The sequence below is a fragment of the Agelaius phoeniceus genome, chromosome 6 (genome assembly GCF_051311805.1).
Source record: "Agelaius phoeniceus isolate bAgePho1 chromosome 6, bAgePho1.hap1, whole genome shotgun sequence".
Classification (NCBI taxonomy): Eukaryota; Metazoa; Chordata; class Aves; order Passeriformes; family Icteridae; genus Agelaius; species Agelaius phoeniceus.
This window is the reverse complement of record NC_135270.1, coordinates 50,296,436-50,319,200: the sequence shown is the minus strand read 5'-3', so window position 1 is coordinate 50,319,200 and position 22,765 is coordinate 50,296,436. Positions and strand designations below refer to the sequence as shown.

The following is a 22,765-nucleotide window of genomic DNA, read 5'->3' as shown; positions in this document are numbered from 1 at the left end:
TCCAATCACTTAGGGCAGTTTGAATATGGAGCCAATGAAGAGATACTTTTCTTTTAAAGAAGATAAAAGACAAAATCTTCTTTTAAAAAGACTGTAAGAAGATGAAGTCTTCTTTTAAGAAAACTCTTCTTTCCTTTAAGGAAGAGTCCTCTGACAAGCTCTTTCCCAGTTCAGGCAGGGAACCCCTGCATAACTGAAAACACCTGGTGAATAACACTTCTCAGACCAGCATTCTTCAGTGCCCTGAAGCTGCACGAAGAAATTGCAAGGGCAAAAAATAGTAGTTGTGGTTAGTTGGCTTTTTCTGTTTTCACAGCAGCTCTTTTTCTACAAAAATTCAGAAATACAACTCAGAAAAAAAAAGAAGCCAGAAGAATGCAAACATGGACTTGAATTCCAGGAAATACATGACTGTGGGGTGGGGATGAGAGAGAAAAGTCAGTGAAATTGTGGGATGGAGCTTAGCTTTAACTACTCTGTTCTACCAAGTACTCCCTTTCCTGCAACAAATAAAGCAAATACTTTTCGTATTCTCATAAGGAAAAACATCAGAACACAAGAATCTATTATTTATGACTTTATGCCTCTGTATTTCTTACAGATAACACCAAATATATGAGTGTTCTTTTAAAAATTTTCATATGAAATTGTTCCAGATGAAACTGAAACTGGTTTACTTCTATTTGCAAAAATTGCTTCACTGAAGATATTTCAAAACACAATTGTACATAAACAGAAATCATTCGTCCCATGCAGCATGTGTCTGAAATTAACCTTCCTCTTTGCCACACAGCAATTTGCAGGAGGAAGGCAGTTTAATTCAAAACATTACTTGCAATCTTGCAAAAGGTTAGTTCCCTGTAAAAATCTGAGTCACTGCAGTATGATTTTTCTTTCCTGTAGAAAAATTTCACTTGCAAATTTTATATCTGAGTTTGAATTGCAATACTTGTTCAACATACTGCAATTCATCTTCAGGTCACAGAAAAACAACCAAAAAAGCAGACAAAACTTTTTTTCTTAAATTACTTAGTTCTACATGTAAAGTCATTATACAAAACCTTACACATGGAAAATTTTCATTACAAGATGTTTTGTTTTAATACTTTTTATTAGCAGCAAACACAAGAAAGTCCCATTAAATATAAAAAGAGAACATAAATTACTTATATGTGTTTAAGTGCTAGAAATGATCTGAAAATATTGTAAAGAAACAAGCTTAAAATATAAAGGTAGATTTTAATAAAGAACTGTGTTCCAAGCACATACAGAAGTACACAGTAACACTCCAATATTTTACATGCTGGACACTAATTTTTTCTCTTTATTATGATTAGTGACACATGTTCAAACTAATTCTCACTGAATTTGTCACTTGCAAATTGCAGAAAAAAACCCTACTATTCATGAAGAACCACAAAGATAAATTAAATGTAAACCAAATCTATTTTAACCTCCCTATCCACAATATTTAAAAATCTTTAACATTAAAAGCACCTCCTACCACACCTTTTCTAAGTTAAATAGCTTTTGAAGATCCTCCAACAATTCTTTCTTCCTCCTCCTTGAAGTCTGGGGGCTCCCCAGCCCCAGCAGACTTCAATAGTGGCAGATTTCCTATGGCCACTGAGCACCTTTGGGTACTCAAAATGCCACACAGCTGATCAGGATCTTTTGGGGACAGCTAATCTTCTGGACTGGACAAGACAACTGCATAGTCAGATGTGGTTAATGCTGATGAGCTGAACAGCAAGAGAAGAGGCTGCAAAGCTCTTGCCACTGCTTTCTGTTGAAATATTTATGAGATGTTGTGTGAATCCCTGAAGAGCAACCACCGTTCCACCATATTTATGCCCCTTAGAAACCAATAATACAGAATTTCAACAACTTTCAAAGCATTGCTGTATGACTCAACCTCAAACTTACAACTAAGAGCCACCAAGAAAATATCCATTTTACTGAACTTCAGGATTTTTTTTTTTAAGTTACAGGAAAAACCATTTAATGGAGAAACAAGTCCATGGTAACACAAAACTCAGATTTGGAAACACAGTTTTAAGTACTTCTATAATAATCAGCCCTTTTCAAACTATAAAAGCATCAGAATCAGAAACTATTATGAAACAATTGCCCTTTCCTTCAACACAGGTTTATGAATCATGTAATAGTTGGTAAAGTTTTTAATTCCAAATTTGGAGAGAACCAAATGAGTAAGTACATGTATCACATTTCACCTGAAAGCATTTTATATACTCCCTCTACTTGGTATTCATTAAATTGAGTAGTGTAAAAAGGTGAAATTAGAGCCATTTCATCTGTAACTTCATTGAACTAGCAAGTTTTTCTCATTTAAGCTTATGTTGAAAATCTATACAGCCTCACAAATACCTTTACTTAGTCTTAAAAAAACCTCATTGTTTACAAAAAGCTGATGTTACCACCTGGATTGCAATTCTTCAAGTTCTTATCCATCTCCTTCTATAAGAATTTCAATCTACAATCCCAGGAAAAACTAGTATAATATAAGAAAAGAAAGTATGTTCTGCACATGTGTATCAAATCTCAACCAGAACATAGTCAACTGTGTTAAGTATTTTGTTAAAAAGTCTTAAATTATATCTAAAATGCTAAAACTGTGTCAGCATCATTCTATTGCTTTGAAAGAAAGTATCATCCAATTAATACTTTTTCAGTCACTGACAGACTAGAGAATTTATAATAAATTGAAATCAATAAGTAAATACATATTCAAAAAACAGAAATAATCACTGGCCTTAATGATTAAAATTCTATAATATGAACAGCTGAAAATGACCAAAGCAGACTCACTTCCTGGAATAACATTAGTTTCATTCCTTGTACTTTGTTCCATACAGTTTAAATAAGTAAACCAGGGTAAATCCAGAACTCACCAATATTATTACTGTCTTTGAGAGCTTACAGTTTCCCATCCTGCAATACTCCATCAAACCATTTTTAAACAAGGACATTTGTTTTGGGGTAGACTTCAGTCCTACTGCTTTATTTTTAGACTATTTGACCACAGACAACATCTGGTATTTTACTTAAAATTATACATCAAAAATTCTTTAGGAAAAGTATCTTTGCTATTCAGTTCACATTTACATAGAGGCACTACAAGGTTGGATCCATAAGGCAGTTTAACTGGACACTCACCACCAGCTTTCCCTACACAGATCTATTGAAGATTTCTCACATTGGATTTTCAATAATCCTACTTTATCTGTCCATGACTTTTTCCATACTGCACTGAAACTATGCCAAATTATGTTGAAATAATAGCTTCAGCATTTTCTATCCTTATAGATAATCCTTTCCTTGACTTTAAACATGCTTGCTTCTGGAAGCTGCTGCTGTTAGCCCTTGGCTTTAACACTCTGTGCAGAGGAATCCTGAGGAGTCAGCATGTTCTAACAGTGAACTGGACAAGATGGACAAAAATGAGAATGAGCAGAGAATGAACGATGGCAAAATGAAAATAAATTGGTTCAGCTACCAATTTTTATCACCAGCAATTCCACCAGCTTTGGGCACTACTTGACTGGAGCATAATCCTTTCTTACGTAGAAAGTTGAAATATTTTAACTTTACTTAACAAAGTTAATCTAAAAAGAAATTGCAAAAACTCAAAAGCACTTGAACTGCTAAAGGTTCTATTGGGTATTTTATGTGGCTGGGTTTTGGTAAGCTGAGGTCAGCTTCAGGGCTAGCCTCTGTGGGGAGAGGCCAGCTGCTCTCCTGTGCCTGACAGAGCCCTTTCCAGCTGGCTCCAGTACAAACCCACTGCAGGCCAAAGCCTCAAAACAAGCCCATTGTAGGCCAAAGCTGAGCCAAATTTGTTTGTGGCACCTCTGTGGAAAGATTTAAGAAAGGATTAAAAAAAAAATCACTGGACTGGTAGAAAGGGAGTAGCAGTGCAGGGAGAAGAGTGGGAAACAGCAGACAGAACACCAAAGTCAGAGGTGGAAGTCGTATTCCATTGCCCCAGAGCACTTATTTCCTGTAGCTCAGGAAGGACCCAGAATGGAGGAGATATTCCCTGAAACTCATGTGAGAGCCCAACCTGGAAAAAATAGATATTTCCTGAAAAAAATGGACCACATTTGTTTTTCCCCTAAAAGACTGCAACCCAAAAGAGAGAGTCCACACTGGAGCAGGGGGAAAATGTAAGGATGAAGGAGCAGCAGAGACCACAGCACACTTCTCCTTCAGCACCCATGCACTAACCAAGAAAGTGGTAGAGTTTAGTGTGAAGTGGTTAGGTTGAGCTTGGGGGAAGGGGAAGGAAAGGTGTTGTTTTAATGTTTTTCACTATCCAAATTTATTTTAAATTTGCAATATATTACATTTATTTTCCCCAAGTTGAGTCTGGTTTGCCCAAAACAGTAAAAAATTTCTTCATCTTTGTTTTAACTAATGGGTTTTCTCATCCTATTTTCTCCTTCTGTCCCACTGGGGAGGGGAGCAAGTGCTGTGTGAGGGTCTGGACTTTAGCCAAGGTATCCTGCCACACCAGTACGTGTGACTGTCAGAACAATCTTTTGACTTACTCGAAATAGCAGCTTTCTTTTTCTTTGGACTTCCTGTATCTTCCATTTTTGCCTCAGTGCTCTCACTGGCTGCAGCTGCTGCCGTTGCCTTTCTTCTTCTCTGTTAAAAAAAAAAAAAAAAATTAGCAGTTGAACTCAAGAGCAAGAAAAACCACGTAAAGCAGACAATATCCTCACAAGGTATGCCCTTATTTTATATTATATATTATAAAATGTCTTCAGTCATAGAAAAGATGTATTCCTGCATTAACACAAGAATACTGGTATTAATCCATACACAATTTGAAACAACAGTTCCCCACTCTGCAGATCACTTTAGCAGTTGAAATTTTAATTTAGGAAAACATGAGGTGTTGTGATCATAACCTGGGGGTTTTTTATCTTACACTGAATAAATGTTACAAAAGGAACAATCTGAAAAGCTTAAAGAACACATAACATTTTATCCCAAGTTCATATTAATTGGGTTTTCTAAAGAAATTACACCACATTAAAGTCAAGTTTGTTTGGATCCTTGCTTCTTAAGGCTTTCTTTGCACAGCTCAAAAGCAGCTAATACTCACTGACAGTACTTTTTTTTAAATACCAACCATGGGTTCTGTTCCAAAGAGAGGTATTTGGAAAATCTGAACTCTATTCAAGGTACATTATCTTAAAACCTCTAAATGGATAGAACTCTTATTATCTGTGTATTACAATTAATCTTACTATTGCAAAGTATTCCTGAAGTAGTTATGGAAAATTATTGCTTTAAAGCCATAATTTTTGCAAAAGATGAAGTGATCTGCATTGAGCATACATGAAAAGCATTGAACACTGAAGGAGTTTTACTTTTCCTGCTTCTTAATTTATTTATTTTTTAATTGTGTGAGACTAGAGCTTTACTAATAGAGCTTTAAAAGTGGCTACAACTTCACACAGCTCACGGGAGAAGGGGAGAGTGCATTACATCTTTCCTTTCCAAAGTGTTGCTTCATGATTACCATCTAAACCCTGCTGGGCTGAACAGATTGGTTCGATAATTACATACAATAACTGCAGTGGGCAGGTAACCCTCAGCTGGCACAGGGCAGCTCCCCTGTGAGAACTTCCATATGCAAACTGCACTGATGGAGTGCATTAGGTACATCTTTCCTGCCGGTGCACAGGCCTGATTACCGCCAGCCAAGACTCCAAGGTTAGCATGTCAGCAGATTTGTGATGCATTAGGCAGGAATAAACACAGACACTTTTGTTCATTCTGACCAAAATTAGGGAGGACTATTTCAGCACTGTACTGCTGTTATATGAGAGATAATGCATTCCTCCCAATTGTACTAGGAAACATTTTAAATGCTCATCAGAAAAACAGATATTCAATACATATTACAGAAAAGCAAAATACATTTATCTTGTTTCCAAGCTTATTTAATAAAAAGCGGTTTCTTAATCTTGATGCAGGTGAATTACATGGCAGTAGAAATCAAGCAGCATTCATCTGACAAAAGCAACACCTGCACATCTGAACCTGAACATTAGAAGGAACCACAAATCACTAAGATCTGTATTTTTCCAGGCTACTTCACTCCCAATATTTCCCAGACACTCTTTGGCACTGAAAAACAGTAAAATGTGGTCCTTGCCCTAAATAATTTAGTCAAGAGCTTGAAATACTTCCTTCAATACGTGGTACTGCTAGCTTCTTGTTTGTCTAGAACTACTAGAGAATACCACACTCACAAACTAGCATGCTTACTATAAAGAAAAAAAAAAGAAAAAAGAAAAAGAAAAGGGAAAAACCTCAAGCACATCTGTGGACTATGTTTCATTTACTCATACATCTGGGGAAACTTGAGACATGATATAGAAAATAAAATGCTAACTTTTAATACAGCAGACATCTGTGACTTTTACCCAGATACCAATACTGGAGAATGACTCAGATTCCAGAACAACCATGTTTATATGTAACAGGTAAATGCCCACCATGGCTCAATTAGCTGATAGCACAGGAGATTCCTACAGTCTAAGAAGGTATTTACATAGATGCTAGAAATATTATCTCCTAACTATCAAACACCATAACTTCAGAATGTCAAACAACACTGTTTTAAGAAAATATTATGGTAATATTCTTTGCACCAAAAGAAATGAAGAATATGTGTGTTAAGACCTTCTGTGATTAAAAAATAGTAGAACCAAAATGTCATAAATATTTTGTGTTAGAGGTCACAATCTTCTCAAGGGTGGATGTCAGACTGTGTTTTTCTTTTTCAAATTAGGCATTAAGCATGTCAAACAAAATTCAGCATGTGATAGAAGATTCTGGCTTTTAGAGGCAAAATGCTACTGATCAATGGCAAATTTTATTTTTGGAGAATAGTTTTTAATGAAGTTTGGAATTTGGAGCTTATTTTTAAAACACTAAGTCATCTTCTACCCTAGCCTATACTGCAGCTGTCACAAGGCCTACAAAAGTCAACATAGAAGGAAGAGTCATCTGTCCTGGTGTTTGGTCAAAAGCAAGAATGTTATGATGTCCATCAATCTTATTCTGTCCAGACACTCTAGCAGTAGCTGGCATGAAGTAGCATGAAGTCCACTGAAATACGAAGCTGAAAACAGTTACTCAAGTGGGCCAGTAGCACTCCCTGTTTTACCTAAGTGCTTCGTATTTGTGACAACTGAGTAAGCTGACCATGCAAACGGTTCTCAAAAGTATATAAAAACAAGAGAAACCCAATGAAAAGGCTTACTTCTTTTTGCTTGGAGGTAAGAACCTATGGAAAAGGATTATCCACCCTTTGGGAATGGTCTTGACTGATACAGGCTAAAAAAACCCAAGATTTTTGAAGTTTTTATTCTATTGCAAATGTGCACCAGACATCTCTGCTGGACAAGGACATTAAAGGTCACAGATGCTGGCTCTGCAGCAGGCCAACTTACTCAGCAAAGAAACCAGCCAACCATTAAAGTCAGATTATTTTTTCCCCAAAATACAGGTCACAAGCCATATCAAACCTCAAGGGGAACAGAACTTATGCCATCAAACTCTCCTTCTGGAGGGACCTTTACACTCAGTTCAGCAGAAAATATTAGTATAGAGATCACAGCTGTACGATTTTAGCCAAAATATTTACTGGGCAAAAAGATCTAAGAAATGCTGAACGTGTATCTTTAGAAGACTTTAAAATCCTATAGGTTTTTTATTTCCTGCTTTTCCCTCATCTTTAACACACTGCTGATCATGCCAGTAAGCAATGCAACGTACTTGTACTATTATCCTGTATTATAATTCTCAGTTCCCTGGTTCATGCTAAGGAACCAGCAAACTGCCAACCTGCTATTAACAAATGTAAATAAAGAAGTAATAAATGCAGTTTGAAGTAGAAGATGATAATTACTGTCCCATTATGTGACCACCTTTTTATGGATATAAGGTGTTTAAACATACACTTTCCCTAAAGCTTAAAAAGTCCTTAATGCCGTATTCAAATTGGAATTCAAGTCTAGAGTTTAAGGCTTCTTAAATACAAGGCTACTTAAAAACACCCCTAGCCTACCAATACAGTTAAGACTCAAAAATAACATATTAGATTAGTGAAATCAATATGTGAATTCCAGAATGAAATACTTGGCATAAGGATGTATACTTAAAACTAAGCTTTGTACTAGTCAAGGAAAGGAAGTTAATACAAAACAAAAACTAGACTAATCTTACATATACTTTGATCCATCTGGAGTTTTACCAATTTAAAGAAATAAGTAAATTAACCAAAATAATGTTCAAACATCATTATATCTAAGTATACAAATTTTGTTAACCAAGGTACTATCAACTGTAAAAGTACCCCTATAAACATCATTCTGTATTAAGTTTTATTAACAATTAGTTAAGTTTAATTAGAAAAATAATGTGTGCAACTAGGACTTAAACATTTCACTATTTAATTATTTGCTACTGGATTAAGTTATGACACCTACTTCCAACATCACTCTTACTCAACCAAATGCAATAAAAGATGACATGAATTTTGAGAGTAAAACCTTTTGCACAGGATTTCTTTCAAAGTCTCCATTCTCTGCCAAGCCAAAGTCAAGCAAACCATCATCTTTTTGTCCAATGGCCTTGAGACCTTGCAGAAGTATTTCTCGGAAATGCTGATAAACAGGTTTCTCTTCATAGCTGAGTACCTTCACCTTTTCCATGTATTTGGCTATTTCATCTAAAGAAATGGCACCTCCAATTAATTTCTATTTGAAAACATTTTAATCATTCACTTTTACTACAAAAGAGACAGAAATTATGCATGCACTACTTGTGCTATTCTTGAAATGGTTATTTATAAACTCATAATAATTATGTCTTTACTACACATTTTAGAAAAAAATTATACCAAGGTTCATTACCCAGTGATGACAGCATCACTGTTTTTTACATGTTTATTGCAATGAAGAAAACAGTCAGTCGTAAAAAACCCTAATAGGCCAATTTTCACCAATGAATGCTTATTTACTTAGTATTTCTTATGTCTATATTTAAAAATGTGGAAAAGGAAATTCAATGTTATCTCAGAACTTCATCAGTTCAAGACTGAAACATATACTAAATAATACATGAAACATTAGGCCACTGAAAAAACAAACAAGTCACACTTGAATGAGAAAACTCTTCTGATCACCAGGAATAGCTAAAAATAACTAAATAGTAAGATCCCAGGAAAGTGTATTTCTAATAGAGTCAGTTTAAAAATAATAAATAATGTACTCAGCAAATCACCTGTGCCAAATAGGAACAACATATACTTCAAGGCTGCACTGCTTCTTAAATTTCCATATCTAAAATTCAGTTGTGAAAAATCAATTTGCACATCTCATGTTTGAAATGAATACTTTGCTTAACCAGAAACAACACAGTGTCTGTAGTGTACAAAACTGCAGCCAAAATGAAGTCTAGACTTCTCTTAAGCAACAATCTAATTCATGCCACTTTGTTGCTCCTGATTGAAAGGAATAATTAAAATATGTAAAAAGTTCAGTAAACAAGTATTTTAAAATAGCTCCTCTTACCTGGTTTATTTTTCCCAGGAAAGCATTTGTCCATCAAAATGGAAATATTATCTCTACATCTGAAAAACAAAATTAATCAAAACTACTGTTTCTTTTGAATTTTCAATTTTGTCCTGTTCTGATAATCTATTTAAGTACCCAGTTTGGGCCACTGTCAGACACATGAAACACTACTGCATAAGCCTCTGTTATGACTTAGCATAGCCATTTGTAGGTGTGCAGCACATTTCAGAACCTGATGAATGCCAGATGGGCCATCTGAAACAGTTTTTGATTCTCAAAAGCAAGTAGAAGACTGAAGAAAAAGAACTGGTCCATTTTCAACCCTCACATACTGATGCTAGGAAGCCAAATAACAAATATTTGTTAATGAGACAGAAACTGCTGCACTGGGACAGCTCTCTTCATATTAAATATGTGACGAGAGAAGGCTGATCTGGGCTGAGGGGAAGATGAAGGCACGTTGACATTTAGGCTGAAGGACAAAATGAAAAATAATCTTAAAATCCCATAACAGTAGTGCTCTAGCTGGAATGATGCTCAAAGACATTTAAGACTCCCCTTTAGCCCTCACTTCTACCACATGCATGAGAGCATGGTGTTAAAGGGACTCACACTCCACACTTCTCTTCCTGTAAAGCACGACTGATGGTTACCTGCATCCTGCTAAGAGTGCTTTTGGCTTCACCATGGCAATTCTAAAGTGCCAATACTGCAGTGGAAAAATAAACATCTCAGACACGCAAAAGAAGCCAGCAGAACAGTACAACTGAAGTTTAATTACATGTCAAGGATACATGAGACACAAAAGGAAAATGGGAGGTATACACAGTAAGAGCAGCTTACCAAAAGGGAATGTACTCAAAGTACAAAGCATTTCTACAGAAAGACATTTTCATTTTCAAAAGAGAATGAAAACAAATAGCTTCTCACCTGATTTTTGAGTCTCTGACAAAATTTGGATCTTTCAAATTATCTTCCCATGGTAGATGGCCACTAAGCCAATGAATCATACAGTAACCCAAGATCTCCAGATCACCACGTCTCGATGGTGCTAAATATAGATGCACATACAAAAAAACCAACCATGACATAAGTTAATAAAGTACACACAGTTTAACAACAGTAAAAATTTATAAATATGTTAAGACAATGCTAACACTGCTTTATCTGTTACTTATGTCTTTATTTTAGCATGAAAGCTAGGAAGGAAAAAAATATTGTTCCTACATCTGGAAGGATCACTTATTTTTCAAGCCCTTTATCAACTTCTCCTATTCAAAGGCATGACATGCTGCAGTTATCCCAATTTGGGAAGCTTTTTAAGTACTCAGGTTGTGGAAAAAATAGAACAAGTTAGTGAAGTGATTGACTTTCAGTTCAAAATAGTTTTTACTTCCCTTCATGTATAAAAAAGGTAAAAATGTTGAAACCCCTACCTCCCCCAAAAATATTCTACAATGCTGAATTATTTTATGTGGCCTGAAAACTGATAAAAGGACCGTATGAGATCAGATCCCAAAGCCTTCACAAAAAAACCCACCTAGAAATAAGCAACCACAAAAAAAACCCACCAAAACAATTCACGTACACAGTGACCACAGACTATACTAGAAATATAAATCAGCAGATCAAGTTGTCTTTGGCTATGTTCAGCTTTAAGCATCCTCAAGTATATAATCATTTTCAACAACTGTTATTTTTGCAGAAAACACTCTTATGCTAATAAAGCAAAATTTAAGAAGTAAGAAAATGAAATTGATATTCACTATAAATCCTCAATGATTAATCAGACATAAACCTGTCCTTTACATATTCAACCTTTTCTCACTTCTTGTTTTTGATGTTCAGTGTCTATAGGTATAATTAATTAATTAAATGACTTTTTTTTGAGTTAAAATAAAAAATATTTTCACATTGATAACAGCAACTATTTTTCTCCTAAAAGCAGGACCTACTTTTCTACCAAGATCTACCAAGCACTATTACATTTCTACTTGGTTAATAAAAAGCAATATAAAAAGCAATATGCTGAACATCTTACTTTTATAAATTAAGGAGCTCTTAACAAAGTTACATTAAAAATACAATTAGTAAAATTTAGTTAATAGAAAAAAAGAAAAATGCCAGCACAGCACATGAAGAACAAAAATTTAAAAAAAAAGGAAAAGTGTGTTTTTTAGAATCACAAACCTGGTTTGTTTATTTGCTGCACTGAGTTTTACAAGTCCTTTATTTATAAAAAGGGATATGTAAATGCCTATTGCAGAGTTTTACATCCTTACCCACACCCTTGTGTGCATCAATACTGGTATATTCCACAGTTCCATCATGGCACCTTTTAGGATTTTCTTTATATACTTTGTGAACTCCTTCAGGACAGTACCGGTGGGCAAGTCCATAATCCACCAGGTACACCTAGTAGTTCCCACAAAGTATTAGAATGTTAAAGAACCATAAATACAAAAAAATACACAAATAATAAACACAACTCCCAACCATTCTCACAACTTCTTTGAAAGTATTAAGAATGGCAAGTTGTTCAACTGTGAATGATTCTCAGTACTTTATTAATCTTAACACATATGATTTGAAAACAATGCGTCAGTTAGGTTTCATTGTTTTCCACAAAGCAGTCTGATCTGGAACTCATTTCTTGCTGCTACAGAAGTACAGTACAATAGTTATTACCAGTAAAATGAGATTTTAAAAAAGAAAAACAAACCCAAGTAACAAGCAAAAAAAGAAGTAGTGTACATAGAGTTATAAACACATTCACTGTGCTACCCTCTTTAAAGTCAGTTGACCCATTTGAACAATACTGCATACTACTACTTCTCAATAACAACCCAGTTACTTTAAGAGAACTGAAATTACTTACTATTTTACATCTTTCACAAGCTAAAACATTTGAGCAAGAACAAATCCATAATTTGAAACTCTAATATGCATTGTTTGAATAGTAAAGAGAGTTAAAAATGCAGAAAAATGAAAGACTTCCGTAAATCAAGTGGAACAATCAACACTGTAAAGGCCAATTTTTCCAAGTAACAGAACACTTATCTGATGGATTTCTTGAACAAAGCAGAGGTAACAATGCAGACAGGCAAACATAATTTACCAGTGTGCTACATAATTTTAGGCTTCCACCTGCAAATACCTATTTGTGAGTCAATTTTTTTTTAATCTCAAGAATTTCTCTAGAATACTAGTTAGGCCAAATAGTCAATTGATAACTGTCCAGAAAAATGCATTAAAAAAATCATAGAATATTAACTAGATATAAATGTCAAGCAGAAATAATGCTACCATATACATTCTTAAAAATGAGCTTCTGCTAGATTTCACAGGTTCAAAACACTTTCATTGTTGTCAAATAGAAGGTTTAAAACACGAGGAGTAAAATGCATTATAAATACCTGATTAGGGTTCTTGTAACTCAGAAGGAGGTTTGAGGCCTTGATGTCTGCATGCACATATTCATGTTCATGGACATATTCCAGAATATCAAGCTAACAAAACAAAAGTCATTTAAATGCAGTACCCAGGTCTGCCCACCAGAGGACCTGGACTCGGCACAAAAGTGGGACTGAACAGAGACATTTACACGGGGAAGACAGATTGAGAAAACAAAATGTATTTTTTAAACTTACTACTCTCAGGCCTAATTGTAGTACAGTTTTATGAGGAAATTGTTTTGCATTCTCTTCATACATCTTCTGAAGATCTCTGCCAAATCGGTCCATTATCATAAATCGATAGCTAAATTCAAGGAGAAAAAAAAAATCAAAGCCAAAAAACCAGCAATTTTTATTTCCATGTTAACTGTACTAACTAGTGATAAAATATGTCTCTCTCAAAAGAAACTGTGGGGAATACTTGAAATACAGCATTTTTTTCACACTGTACATCAATTCTTACCTTTTTCACATCAGCTACTCAAATGTTCATCCATCAAAAGAACTGCTCTATATTCTAGTTATGCAACAAAATAAGAAGTGCTCACAGAGGAAAGCATCCCTATTGTAAGTCACTATAGGCAAAACCAAGCATCATCTACTTACAAAAATACATTTCTTAGATTTTAGAAGTGGCTAAGTGTTTAACATGTTCATGTAAAATGTTCCTTTACTGAAATCTATTGCAAACTTTTTTTGACCTATTGTTAACAACAGAAACCTCTCACTTGCCAGAGGTGTTCTGATATTCATTGCTATAGCCAAACTGGTTCTAGAACTAGGAGAGTTCATAGTGATTATATTAAAGAAATTCATGCACTAAACACTAAATGCAAAGTCACTTTTATTTGCAGGATAAAAAAAAATGCTACATTTACTTTTGCTATCAAAATGAATTTTGTTTTTACATTAGGTTAGTTTTACAACTGAGGATCTACTGAAACTGATATTTCTGACATACTAAGGCACCCACACTGACTGCTTTATGCAGTCAGCCACACAAAGCAGCCTGACCTACTGTAAGCTGCCAGAGAACTACGAAAACTCCTCTGCAGCACAGCTGTTTAGAGAAGGGCCACTAGGAAACAAGGACTATTACATAAGCAGGCATTAGCATCAAAGACCAAGTAACAAAAACCTTTCCTGGCATGGAACAATACTAAAACTATCCTTAGACTTAAAACATATTTAACATGAGACTAGCAGCTATTCCAGCTCACAGATTAAGCCAGAAAAAGCTCCATCCCTATGGAAAATAGAAGAGATTTGAGAGAGCAGTAAGTCCTTAATATCTGTGAGTGAAAATACACTTTAAGTGCACACAACAAGAAGAACTTTAGTCATATTATTCCAGGACTTGTACATTAGAAATTGTCTTTGTTTTAATTACAATCTAAAAAGCTCCTAATCCACATATACATAATTTACATCATTATTTTACAGCAGTGTTCACAACAAATGAAATCTCAATTATAAACACTGTAACAAACACAAATAGGAGTTACAAACAGAATGCAAACAAAATATATCTATTTATATAGTCCCTAAACACACCCTTGCCATGCACATGAAAATTTGTAGCAGAAGTTAACAACATGAAGATAAGCAGAAAATAACCTTGTAAAATAACTTAGGCTAAAAGAGATAATGTCTGTGGATGAAATAAATGCCAATATATGTCAAAAAAAGATATATTCACCTGTTTCCATTTCTTTCATGCAAGCCAGAACCCCAATATCTTGGTACACCTAAATATTTCAGTTTATGGGACTTAGTCCACTTCTGAACTGAAAATACAAATAAAGTTAAGTTCATGAATTTGCATGAGTAGAGACTTACATAAAAAGGGAGTAGTCACATCACTTACAGTTTCTGCATACCTGTACCTGTGAGCTGCTTATTTCATGGAAATGTATATGCAAAGTATACTGGAAAGTTAATCACATATCCATTGTAAGGACAGAGATGCAACTCAAGTTTAAATTTAGACAATACTACCAAGAGAATTACAAAGAACTTCTTACCAAAACCCTCTAATTTACTGTATATCTGAATTCAATTTCAATAATTTAAAAATTATCTTGAAAATTACCTAAAGTATACTCAAAGTTTAACCTTACTTTACTTCTACAGGCTCTATTTTCATATATAGTTGTAGGTCATTAAAAACATTTTAACAGACTGCTTACTTTCATTTGGCTTAGCAGCTCGCATGTAGAACCTTAACTCAGTAAAAAGAGGTCCACTCTCGCTGGGTTCCTTTAAGACAATTCAAAATTCATTAAAAACTGCTGTGTTAATGCCTAAGAATTATTAAAATCTGAAGCATTCACCCTATAAAAACATACTCTTCCTCAAATGCTCTACCTGATGCTGATAAACTCATAGAATATCTTCTTATTATAGAAGAAATTTAGCTCCAAAAGCTGTTTTTATTATAACTGGCTTGACATTAAAGGTATCAAAAAACACTGTCCCACAGCAAAAGACTAAAGAAATTAACTGAAATGTATAGAAATATTAACAATTATTGGAAGAAGTTTAGCAGAGAACATTAAACAACGTTATCTCTGGTTCTCCAGATTACAGCTGGATTGCATCAGTTACAGTAGCCTTTAGTGATTTTAAAATAACACCTGAAATGATTCAATGAAAAAAATCTTAACAGAAGTTAAATCCTTATTGAACATAAGGCATTTTGTTCCCTTCATACATTAGTTGACCAAGATAAAAATAACAGAGGATTTCAAAATTTCTCTAAATTATAAGAACTACACCTATTTCAATTTCAGAAACACCTTGTATTTAGTATATTTCAGTTCCATTTTTAAGGGACAAAACTACAGGAACCATGTATTACAAGTAAAGTTCAAGAGAGAAATTCCTATGAAAACACCAATGATTTTAAATACTGCAAGAACAGCATATGGGCAAGTATCTTGATTCTACATTTCCAGAACATAGTAAAGAAAAAAGTAAAAAAAAAATTATCTCAATTCTTGTCATTTTTGAGTAACTGATTTTGAGGTGAGCTTAAGCAATTTATTTTTGTCTAGTTACTCATAGATATCCAAATTCATTCTATCTCTGTGAAAATATCCGTTTTGGAATATCCTACATTTAAAAAATAAAACATATGCAATTGCTGGCAAAGAAACTCAAGAATAATACAATCATATGACATTAGATACACTCCAATTTTAATCGGGTTTAATTTTAACTTTTAAATGCAGATGTGATTCGGCCAATTACCACAGGCCAGAGTGTAGCACGGAGCTAAGAGAGGCTCACTGCTGTCCAGTCTCACAGGAGCAATGCAGAGCTCAAAGCACCCTGACCATGGGCTCTGCTGGGCTGGGACATGGGACACACTGGGAGAAGATACCCCCACCTGGGACATGGGACACACTGGGAGCAGATACCCCCAGCTGGGACATGGGACATGCTGGGAGCAGATACCCCCAGCTGGGACATGGGACACTGGGAGCAGATACCCCCAGCTGGGACACGCTGGGAGCAGATACCCCCAGCTGGGACATGGGACACTGGGAGCAGATACCCCCAGCTGGGACATGGGACACTGGGAGCAGATACCCCCAGCTGGGACATGGGACATGCTGGGAGCAGATACCCCCAGCTGGGACATGGGACATGCTGGGAGCAGATACCCCCAGCTGGGACATGGGACATGCTGGGAGCAGATACCCCCAGCTGGGACATGGGACACTGGGAGCAGACACCCCCAGCTGGGACATGGGACATGCTGGGAGCAGATACCCCCAGCTGGGACATGGGACATGCTGGGAGCAGATACCCCCAGCTGGGACATGGGACACTGGGAGCAGATACCCCCAGCTGGGACATGGGACATGCTGGGAGCAGATACCCCCAGCTGGGACATGCTGGGAGCAGATACCCCCAGCTGGGACATGGGACATGCTGGGAGCAGATACCCCCAGCTGGGACATGGGACACTGGGAGCAGATACCCCCAGCTGGGACATGGGACATGCTGGGAGCAGATACCCCCAGCTGGGACACGCTGGGAGCAGATACCCCCAGCTGGGACATGGGACATGCTGGGAGCAGATACCCCCACAGCTGGGACATGGGACACTGGGAGCAGATACCCCCAGCTGGGACATGGGACACACTGGGAGCAGATACCCCCAGCTGGGACATGGGACATGCTGGGAGCAGATACCCCCAGCTGGGACATGGGACACACTGGGAGCAGATACCCCCAGCTGGGACATGGGACACACTGGGAGCAGATACCCCCAGCTGGGACATGGGACACTGGGAGCAGACACCCCCAGCTGGGACATGGGACACGCTGGGAGCAGACACCCCCACAGCTGGGACATGGGACACTGGGAGCAGATACCCCCACAGCTGGGACATGGGACACTGGGAGCAGATACCCCCAGCTGGGACATGGGACATGCTGGGAGCAGATACCCCCAGCTGGGACATGGGACACACTGGGAGCAGATACCCCCAGCTGGGACATGGGACACACTGGGAGCAGATACCCCCAGCTGGGACATGGGACACTGGGAGCAGATACCCCCAGCTGGGACATGGGACACTGGGAGCAGACACCCCCAGCTGGGACATGGGACACGCTGGGAGCAGACACACCCAGCTGGAACACACTAGGAGCAGATACCCCCAGCCTGGGCACTACTCCTAGGCCTGGACACTTGATTACAAAGCTACTGCCTGTCTCCACCTCCCTTTCTCCAACAGCACTGCACTGATAAACAATGGAGCCAAGACAGCTTTCTGGCCTCTCCTTCTGAGGAGGAACCAGAAAAACACCCAAAACCAAAGACCAGACAGTTTGTGTGATCAGCACACACAAACTTTGGTACCTGCAAATTTACTTTCACAGTTAGTTTATTTATCCACAATGGATAACAAATTAGTAATACAGAGATTATATATGCAGAGAAGAAGGGTAAACTAGATTCTTTATTTTTTTTTTACTTGACCTATTCACTTGATCCTGTGTAGCATTATCTATCAATACCCTAACTTATTAGAATATGAATTCTCATATATAATTTTCATTTAATTTACATGGATTTCAACAATGTTGTTTTCCTACTAAAATACAGCCAAAAAAAGTAGGCATTAAAACTTTTTACATTATTTATCCATAAATAAAGTATTCAAAAAAATTTATGCCTCACTGCTGAAAATGTGTATTTTTCTCTAGTCAGAAAGAAAAATCTGCTATCTTTTCATACTTGGAGAATGGATAAATGATTCAAACATAGAGCAGATCTTTATGTTGACTATGAAAGTGTTTTCCCACAGTACCATTAATTCTACCTACAGAAAAAGAAATGCATATATGATACTAAAAAAAGCTTACACAGCATCCAGTATTTGCCATAATAGCCCAGAAGGAGTACAAACACAAATTTCTACAGCTTTGTGCACAGGTTCATTCTAAATACATTACTTATAAAACTGAAATAAAAGTCTTATTCAAAAAGATAACACAATGAAAGATTATAGAGTACATGTCAAAACCGAACAAATTTCAAGTAGTGTTTTAAGAATTCTGATCTTTTTCAGTCAGCAATGTAATGAAGTGTAATTAAACCCTGCATCCACTCCTGAACAATGACATCTGAAAAGTCCACATGTTAAAAAGCATTTCTTTTTTAATAAAAACTGTGATTCATTTCATACTGCTCAGACATCAATACTATGAGGATATGTCAAAGACTAAGCCAATTTCCATCCTGCTCTAATAGCTTAATTTGAAGAACGTTACTATAGAAGCACATATTTTGTTAAACACTAGTAATTGTTCAAAGCTGTTAAGCACTTTGCTTCAGCTGATGGAAAAACTAGAATCCACCCAGACATCAGAAAATGGGCTCTTATCTGAAGTTGTGTTATACCAGACTGTAGAGGCATAATATGTTATGGGTCATTTGTGAGGCTTGCACAAAGACTGGGGCTACTCTTTATTGCCATAAAGACAAAATTATGAAAGTCAAATTAAAATTGAGTAGTCATCTGGGATATTAGCAATGGAGGTATTTACAAAATGCTGCAACAATGTGAATCTAGCACAGGAGCAACCAAAAAGTTGGGGCAACTCTTAAATTAAGAGCCCAAAGTGGAGAGAAGATGATGGATGGGTTTCAAACTCAGGAAAAGAGGGTAATAGCAATTACACACAGCATAAAGTAATGCATATCTGATGGTTTTCCAGCAAGTCAAACCAGATTCTTCCATGGGAGTGAAATGGCACTCTGCTTCCTGATCAGTCCAAACTCAGCAGGAGCCAGTAATTAGAAGCCACTGCCTCTCCCAGGCAAGCCACTGCTGTTATCTTCCTCTAAAACAGATGCACAATGGACACCCCCACCCTCAAGAGGACAGGCTGGCCACCACACAACTGCAGCCTGGGGCTCCTGGTCTGTCTGGAATTCCTGCCCACAAACATCTAAGGCAGCAGCAGCAGCAGATCAATGTTGAAAGTGTGGCAGTCTGACATTTGCTTAGCAAGTACTGCTTTTTTCAGCAGAGGAAAACATTTCGGAGAGAGGGTCATCACAAACTGTACCTTGGGGTGCCTGAACAGATCAAAACCAGTATTCTAGAATTTCCCTTTCGTCAGCAGATGTAAATACCAAGATTAAAGGCACATACTAACCAAAATGTATTTTACTCTAATTTAACCTAACCTTATAGTTTCAGGAACAAATATTAAAAGCACTAACATGTACACAAAGTGGTTGGCTACTGTAGCAAGGTATTTCAGAATCATCATATAGCTTAATAAATATAATGTTAAAACAGTGCAGTTCTGAACTGCACTGAAAAACTAATCGTCTACACTGTGAAGTTCTTGTACAGTTCTCTGGTATTTACTTTTATTGCAGGAACAGAATCACTATCAAGAAAATGAAGGGTTCTGGATCCACTATGACTATTGCCATGGTCCTTGTTTTTTACTAAGACTGTGAAAGGTCTTACCATATCTATAAACTCTGGCAAAATTTAAGAAAAAATACTTAATACCTTAGGAAGAGCAATAGCCAAATCCAAGTAAACTTTTTTTTTATTAAAACCATAAGAAAATTTCAAGTAATAAGAAGATTTTGATTATTTGCTACAATGGGATAAAAATAAACTATCAACAATGCTTTTTCTTCTCTCTAATCATTAGGTTAAAAAAATTATGTCAATGTTATTTTAGTTCAATATAAATTAGAACATCTATGTGGCTAATGAAAAACCATTTTTATGAAAAAAACTTTCTGGAGACCTCAGGAATTAAAGTTTTGCTGTTTCTAGTCATGAGCCATCTGTCAGTTTATCAACATCCAGTGGTGAGCAACAGTTCACAGAGACTCACTGCTGAATCACAGAAATTCTCCAAAAGCTAGACAGATTTCATTCATTTGGTGATATCTGTGTTGTTTACAGGAAGCAAATGAAACAGAATCTGATCCATTTCAGGGATCCTTTTAAACTCCACTGATGTTCTATCATGATGTTCCTCATACACAGGAGTCTCAATTCTCAGCAGCATTCCTCTGTCTCCCCACACTTTTATTTCAAACAGCACTTCACAATTGCATTATTTTCAGAAGATGTTTTAAGTTACACATTCTATTCTAGAACAAACATTTTCAAGTTGAGAAGTAAAGATTCAAATGCTCTTACCACTTTTGCAACATAAGGGGCATCACTGCCAACCGACTTTGAAGAATTAACATCAGCTGTTAAAAAGGAAGCTTTTATTAGTAGTAGGAGAGGACAGCATACAGTCACTTGTTATGCAGGATGGACAAACATACAATGAAGTAACTAAGTGCTGACATGAACACAGAGCAGTACCTTAGCCTTTGGTAAGAGAATCACAGTATATGTGAAGGCTGCTGTATACAGATATGGCATTCTTGCATTCTCCCTTCTTTTTGAGGAGTACAGACTGTTTATTAAATGAAGGCTTTTTTGTTTTTTAATTGAGTAACTTTTTCCTATTCAATAGTGATTCTTTTGCTTGTTAGGACTATTATAAACATACACATTTGTGAACATAAAGAAGAAAAATAAATTCCATGCTGCCATGTCACGTATCCAAAAGTGACCTTCTGTTGCTACTAAGTTGTTGGTATTTGTGACAGAAGATACAGATATGAAGAACATCAAGTTAGGCAAGTACAAAGTACAGGAACAGTCAGGGTCACAGCTTTGTGCAAATAATGGGGAAGCAGAGCAAGCTTTGGCTTGAACAAAGCAGGAATTCGAGTTGGAACTCCAGTAAATTTAGTAGCTCATTGAGTGAGGCTGAGTAAGAAGTTGAAAGCTTCTTTGGCAAAAAGCCACCCACTGGTCCTGTTTTTTCTCCTTAACCCACTTATGCTGCAGTCTGTTCATTTTAAAAGCAGGACAGATTTTTTTCCTGTTTTCCAACTCAGTATGAATCCAGCACAACCTTTTCCCCAAGATGAGGAAGACTATGTTATAATGACCATATTAACTTTCATCCCTTCAGAAATGTTTGAAAAATGACTAGAGTAAATAAAGCAGAAAAGTCTCAAGACCTCTCTTACCTGTTCAACTGTCCAAGTGAAAGAGCTACTAAGTATGGAACACTATTTCACTTTTAGAAGTTTTCCTTGCAACAGAATTGCCAAACAAGACCTAAACTGAGGCTCTAAACTGTAAAGTTCAACACTTCAATTTGTTTTTAGCACTGGTTACATTAAAAAAAATTATATGTCATGCCAGAAATTCAGAAGGCAATGAAAAAATAAAAGCAATACCAAAGTCAAAGCCAGTCCAAGTATTGGCTGACTAGTAGCCTCCAGATATATGCACTGATAGTTTCAGTTCAGAATTCATCATTATAAAGACAATCATGCAAAAATCCAGTCATTCAGACAGACCAAAATTCAAATTGAAATAAATACTAAACTATCCTTTCCATGGCTAAAAAGTAATAAAGGTTTTGATTTTTAAAAAGAATGAACCACCACAGAAAACTCATAAAACTGGTGCTTAAAGCAACAATTTGTCTATTTCCATCTTTTTTTTCCAACACCATGACCCAAGCTAAGGTTCTAGCAGAAAAGTTCATGTGAAGACACTATTCTATATTCATATTTCTATATTAGGGTCAACTTTTCATTGTTTTAAATGGGGAAAAACATTTAATGTCCATTTTAAAGAATTATCAAAGATAGCTGCACTTACCAAGGTATAGGCGTCCAAAGCCTCCCTCCCCTACAGGGACACCTAATTTCCATTCTTTTTTTGATGTGTCTGCTAGAACCTCCCCCAGACTAAACAATTCAGCAAGTTTCGTTTTTGAAGGGGCTTTTCCAGCTGTTTTCTTCTTAGGCATTTTCCCTAGAGAAAGTGAAGGGATGGAAAAATTAAAAAAAAAATAAGTTACATGTTGATCCAACTTATTTTACATAGAAATCTGTTAGAAATACAAAAAAGAATGGATTGTTTAAGCCCTAATTTGTTACTACAAAGACACCTGAAAAGAAATGCAATAAGCAGTTTCATCAGCATGAATTAAAAGTGAGAAACAACTCATTTTTCCAGGCATCACAAAAAAATTTGACAGCAAAAATCTTCACAAGAGAAACTTATTACAAGACCTTGTATAATACATGCTAAAAAGATCTCAGAATCTCTC

The 22,765-nt window shown here is 36.4% G+C and overlaps 1 protein-coding gene across 3 annotated transcripts in view; it reads right to left on the bottom strand.

The window, feature by feature from the left end:
* VRK1 (VRK serine/threonine kinase 1) overlaps positions 1 to 22,765 on the bottom strand; it is a 47,898-nt gene that overhangs the window by 3,884 nt on the left and 21,249 nt on the right. For all 3 annotated transcript variants that reach the window (XM_077180666.1, XM_054635698.2, XM_077180667.1), the window contains exons 2-12: positions 22,312 to 22,467; positions 20,776 to 20,831; positions 15,268 to 15,337; positions 14,778 to 14,865; positions 13,274 to 13,382; positions 13,040 to 13,132; positions 11,906 to 12,038; positions 10,554 to 10,674; positions 9,621 to 9,679; positions 8,598 to 8,776; positions 4,572 to 4,671 (exon numbers count right to left, since the gene is read on the bottom strand). In XM_077180666.1, the coding sequence (XP_077036781.1) occupies positions 4,572 to 4,671; positions 8,598 to 8,776; positions 9,621 to 9,679; positions 10,554 to 10,674; positions 11,906 to 12,038; positions 13,040 to 13,132; positions 13,274 to 13,382; positions 14,778 to 14,865; positions 15,268 to 15,337; positions 20,776 to 20,831; positions 22,312 to 22,462 (1,159 nt within the window). In that variant the 5' untranslated portion in view covers positions 22,463 to 22,467. The remainder of the gene's footprint in view (positions 1 to 4,571; positions 4,672 to 8,597; positions 8,777 to 9,620; positions 9,680 to 10,553; positions 10,675 to 11,905; positions 12,039 to 13,039; positions 13,133 to 13,273; positions 13,383 to 14,777; positions 14,866 to 15,267; positions 15,338 to 20,775; positions 20,832 to 22,311; positions 22,468 to 22,765) is intronic.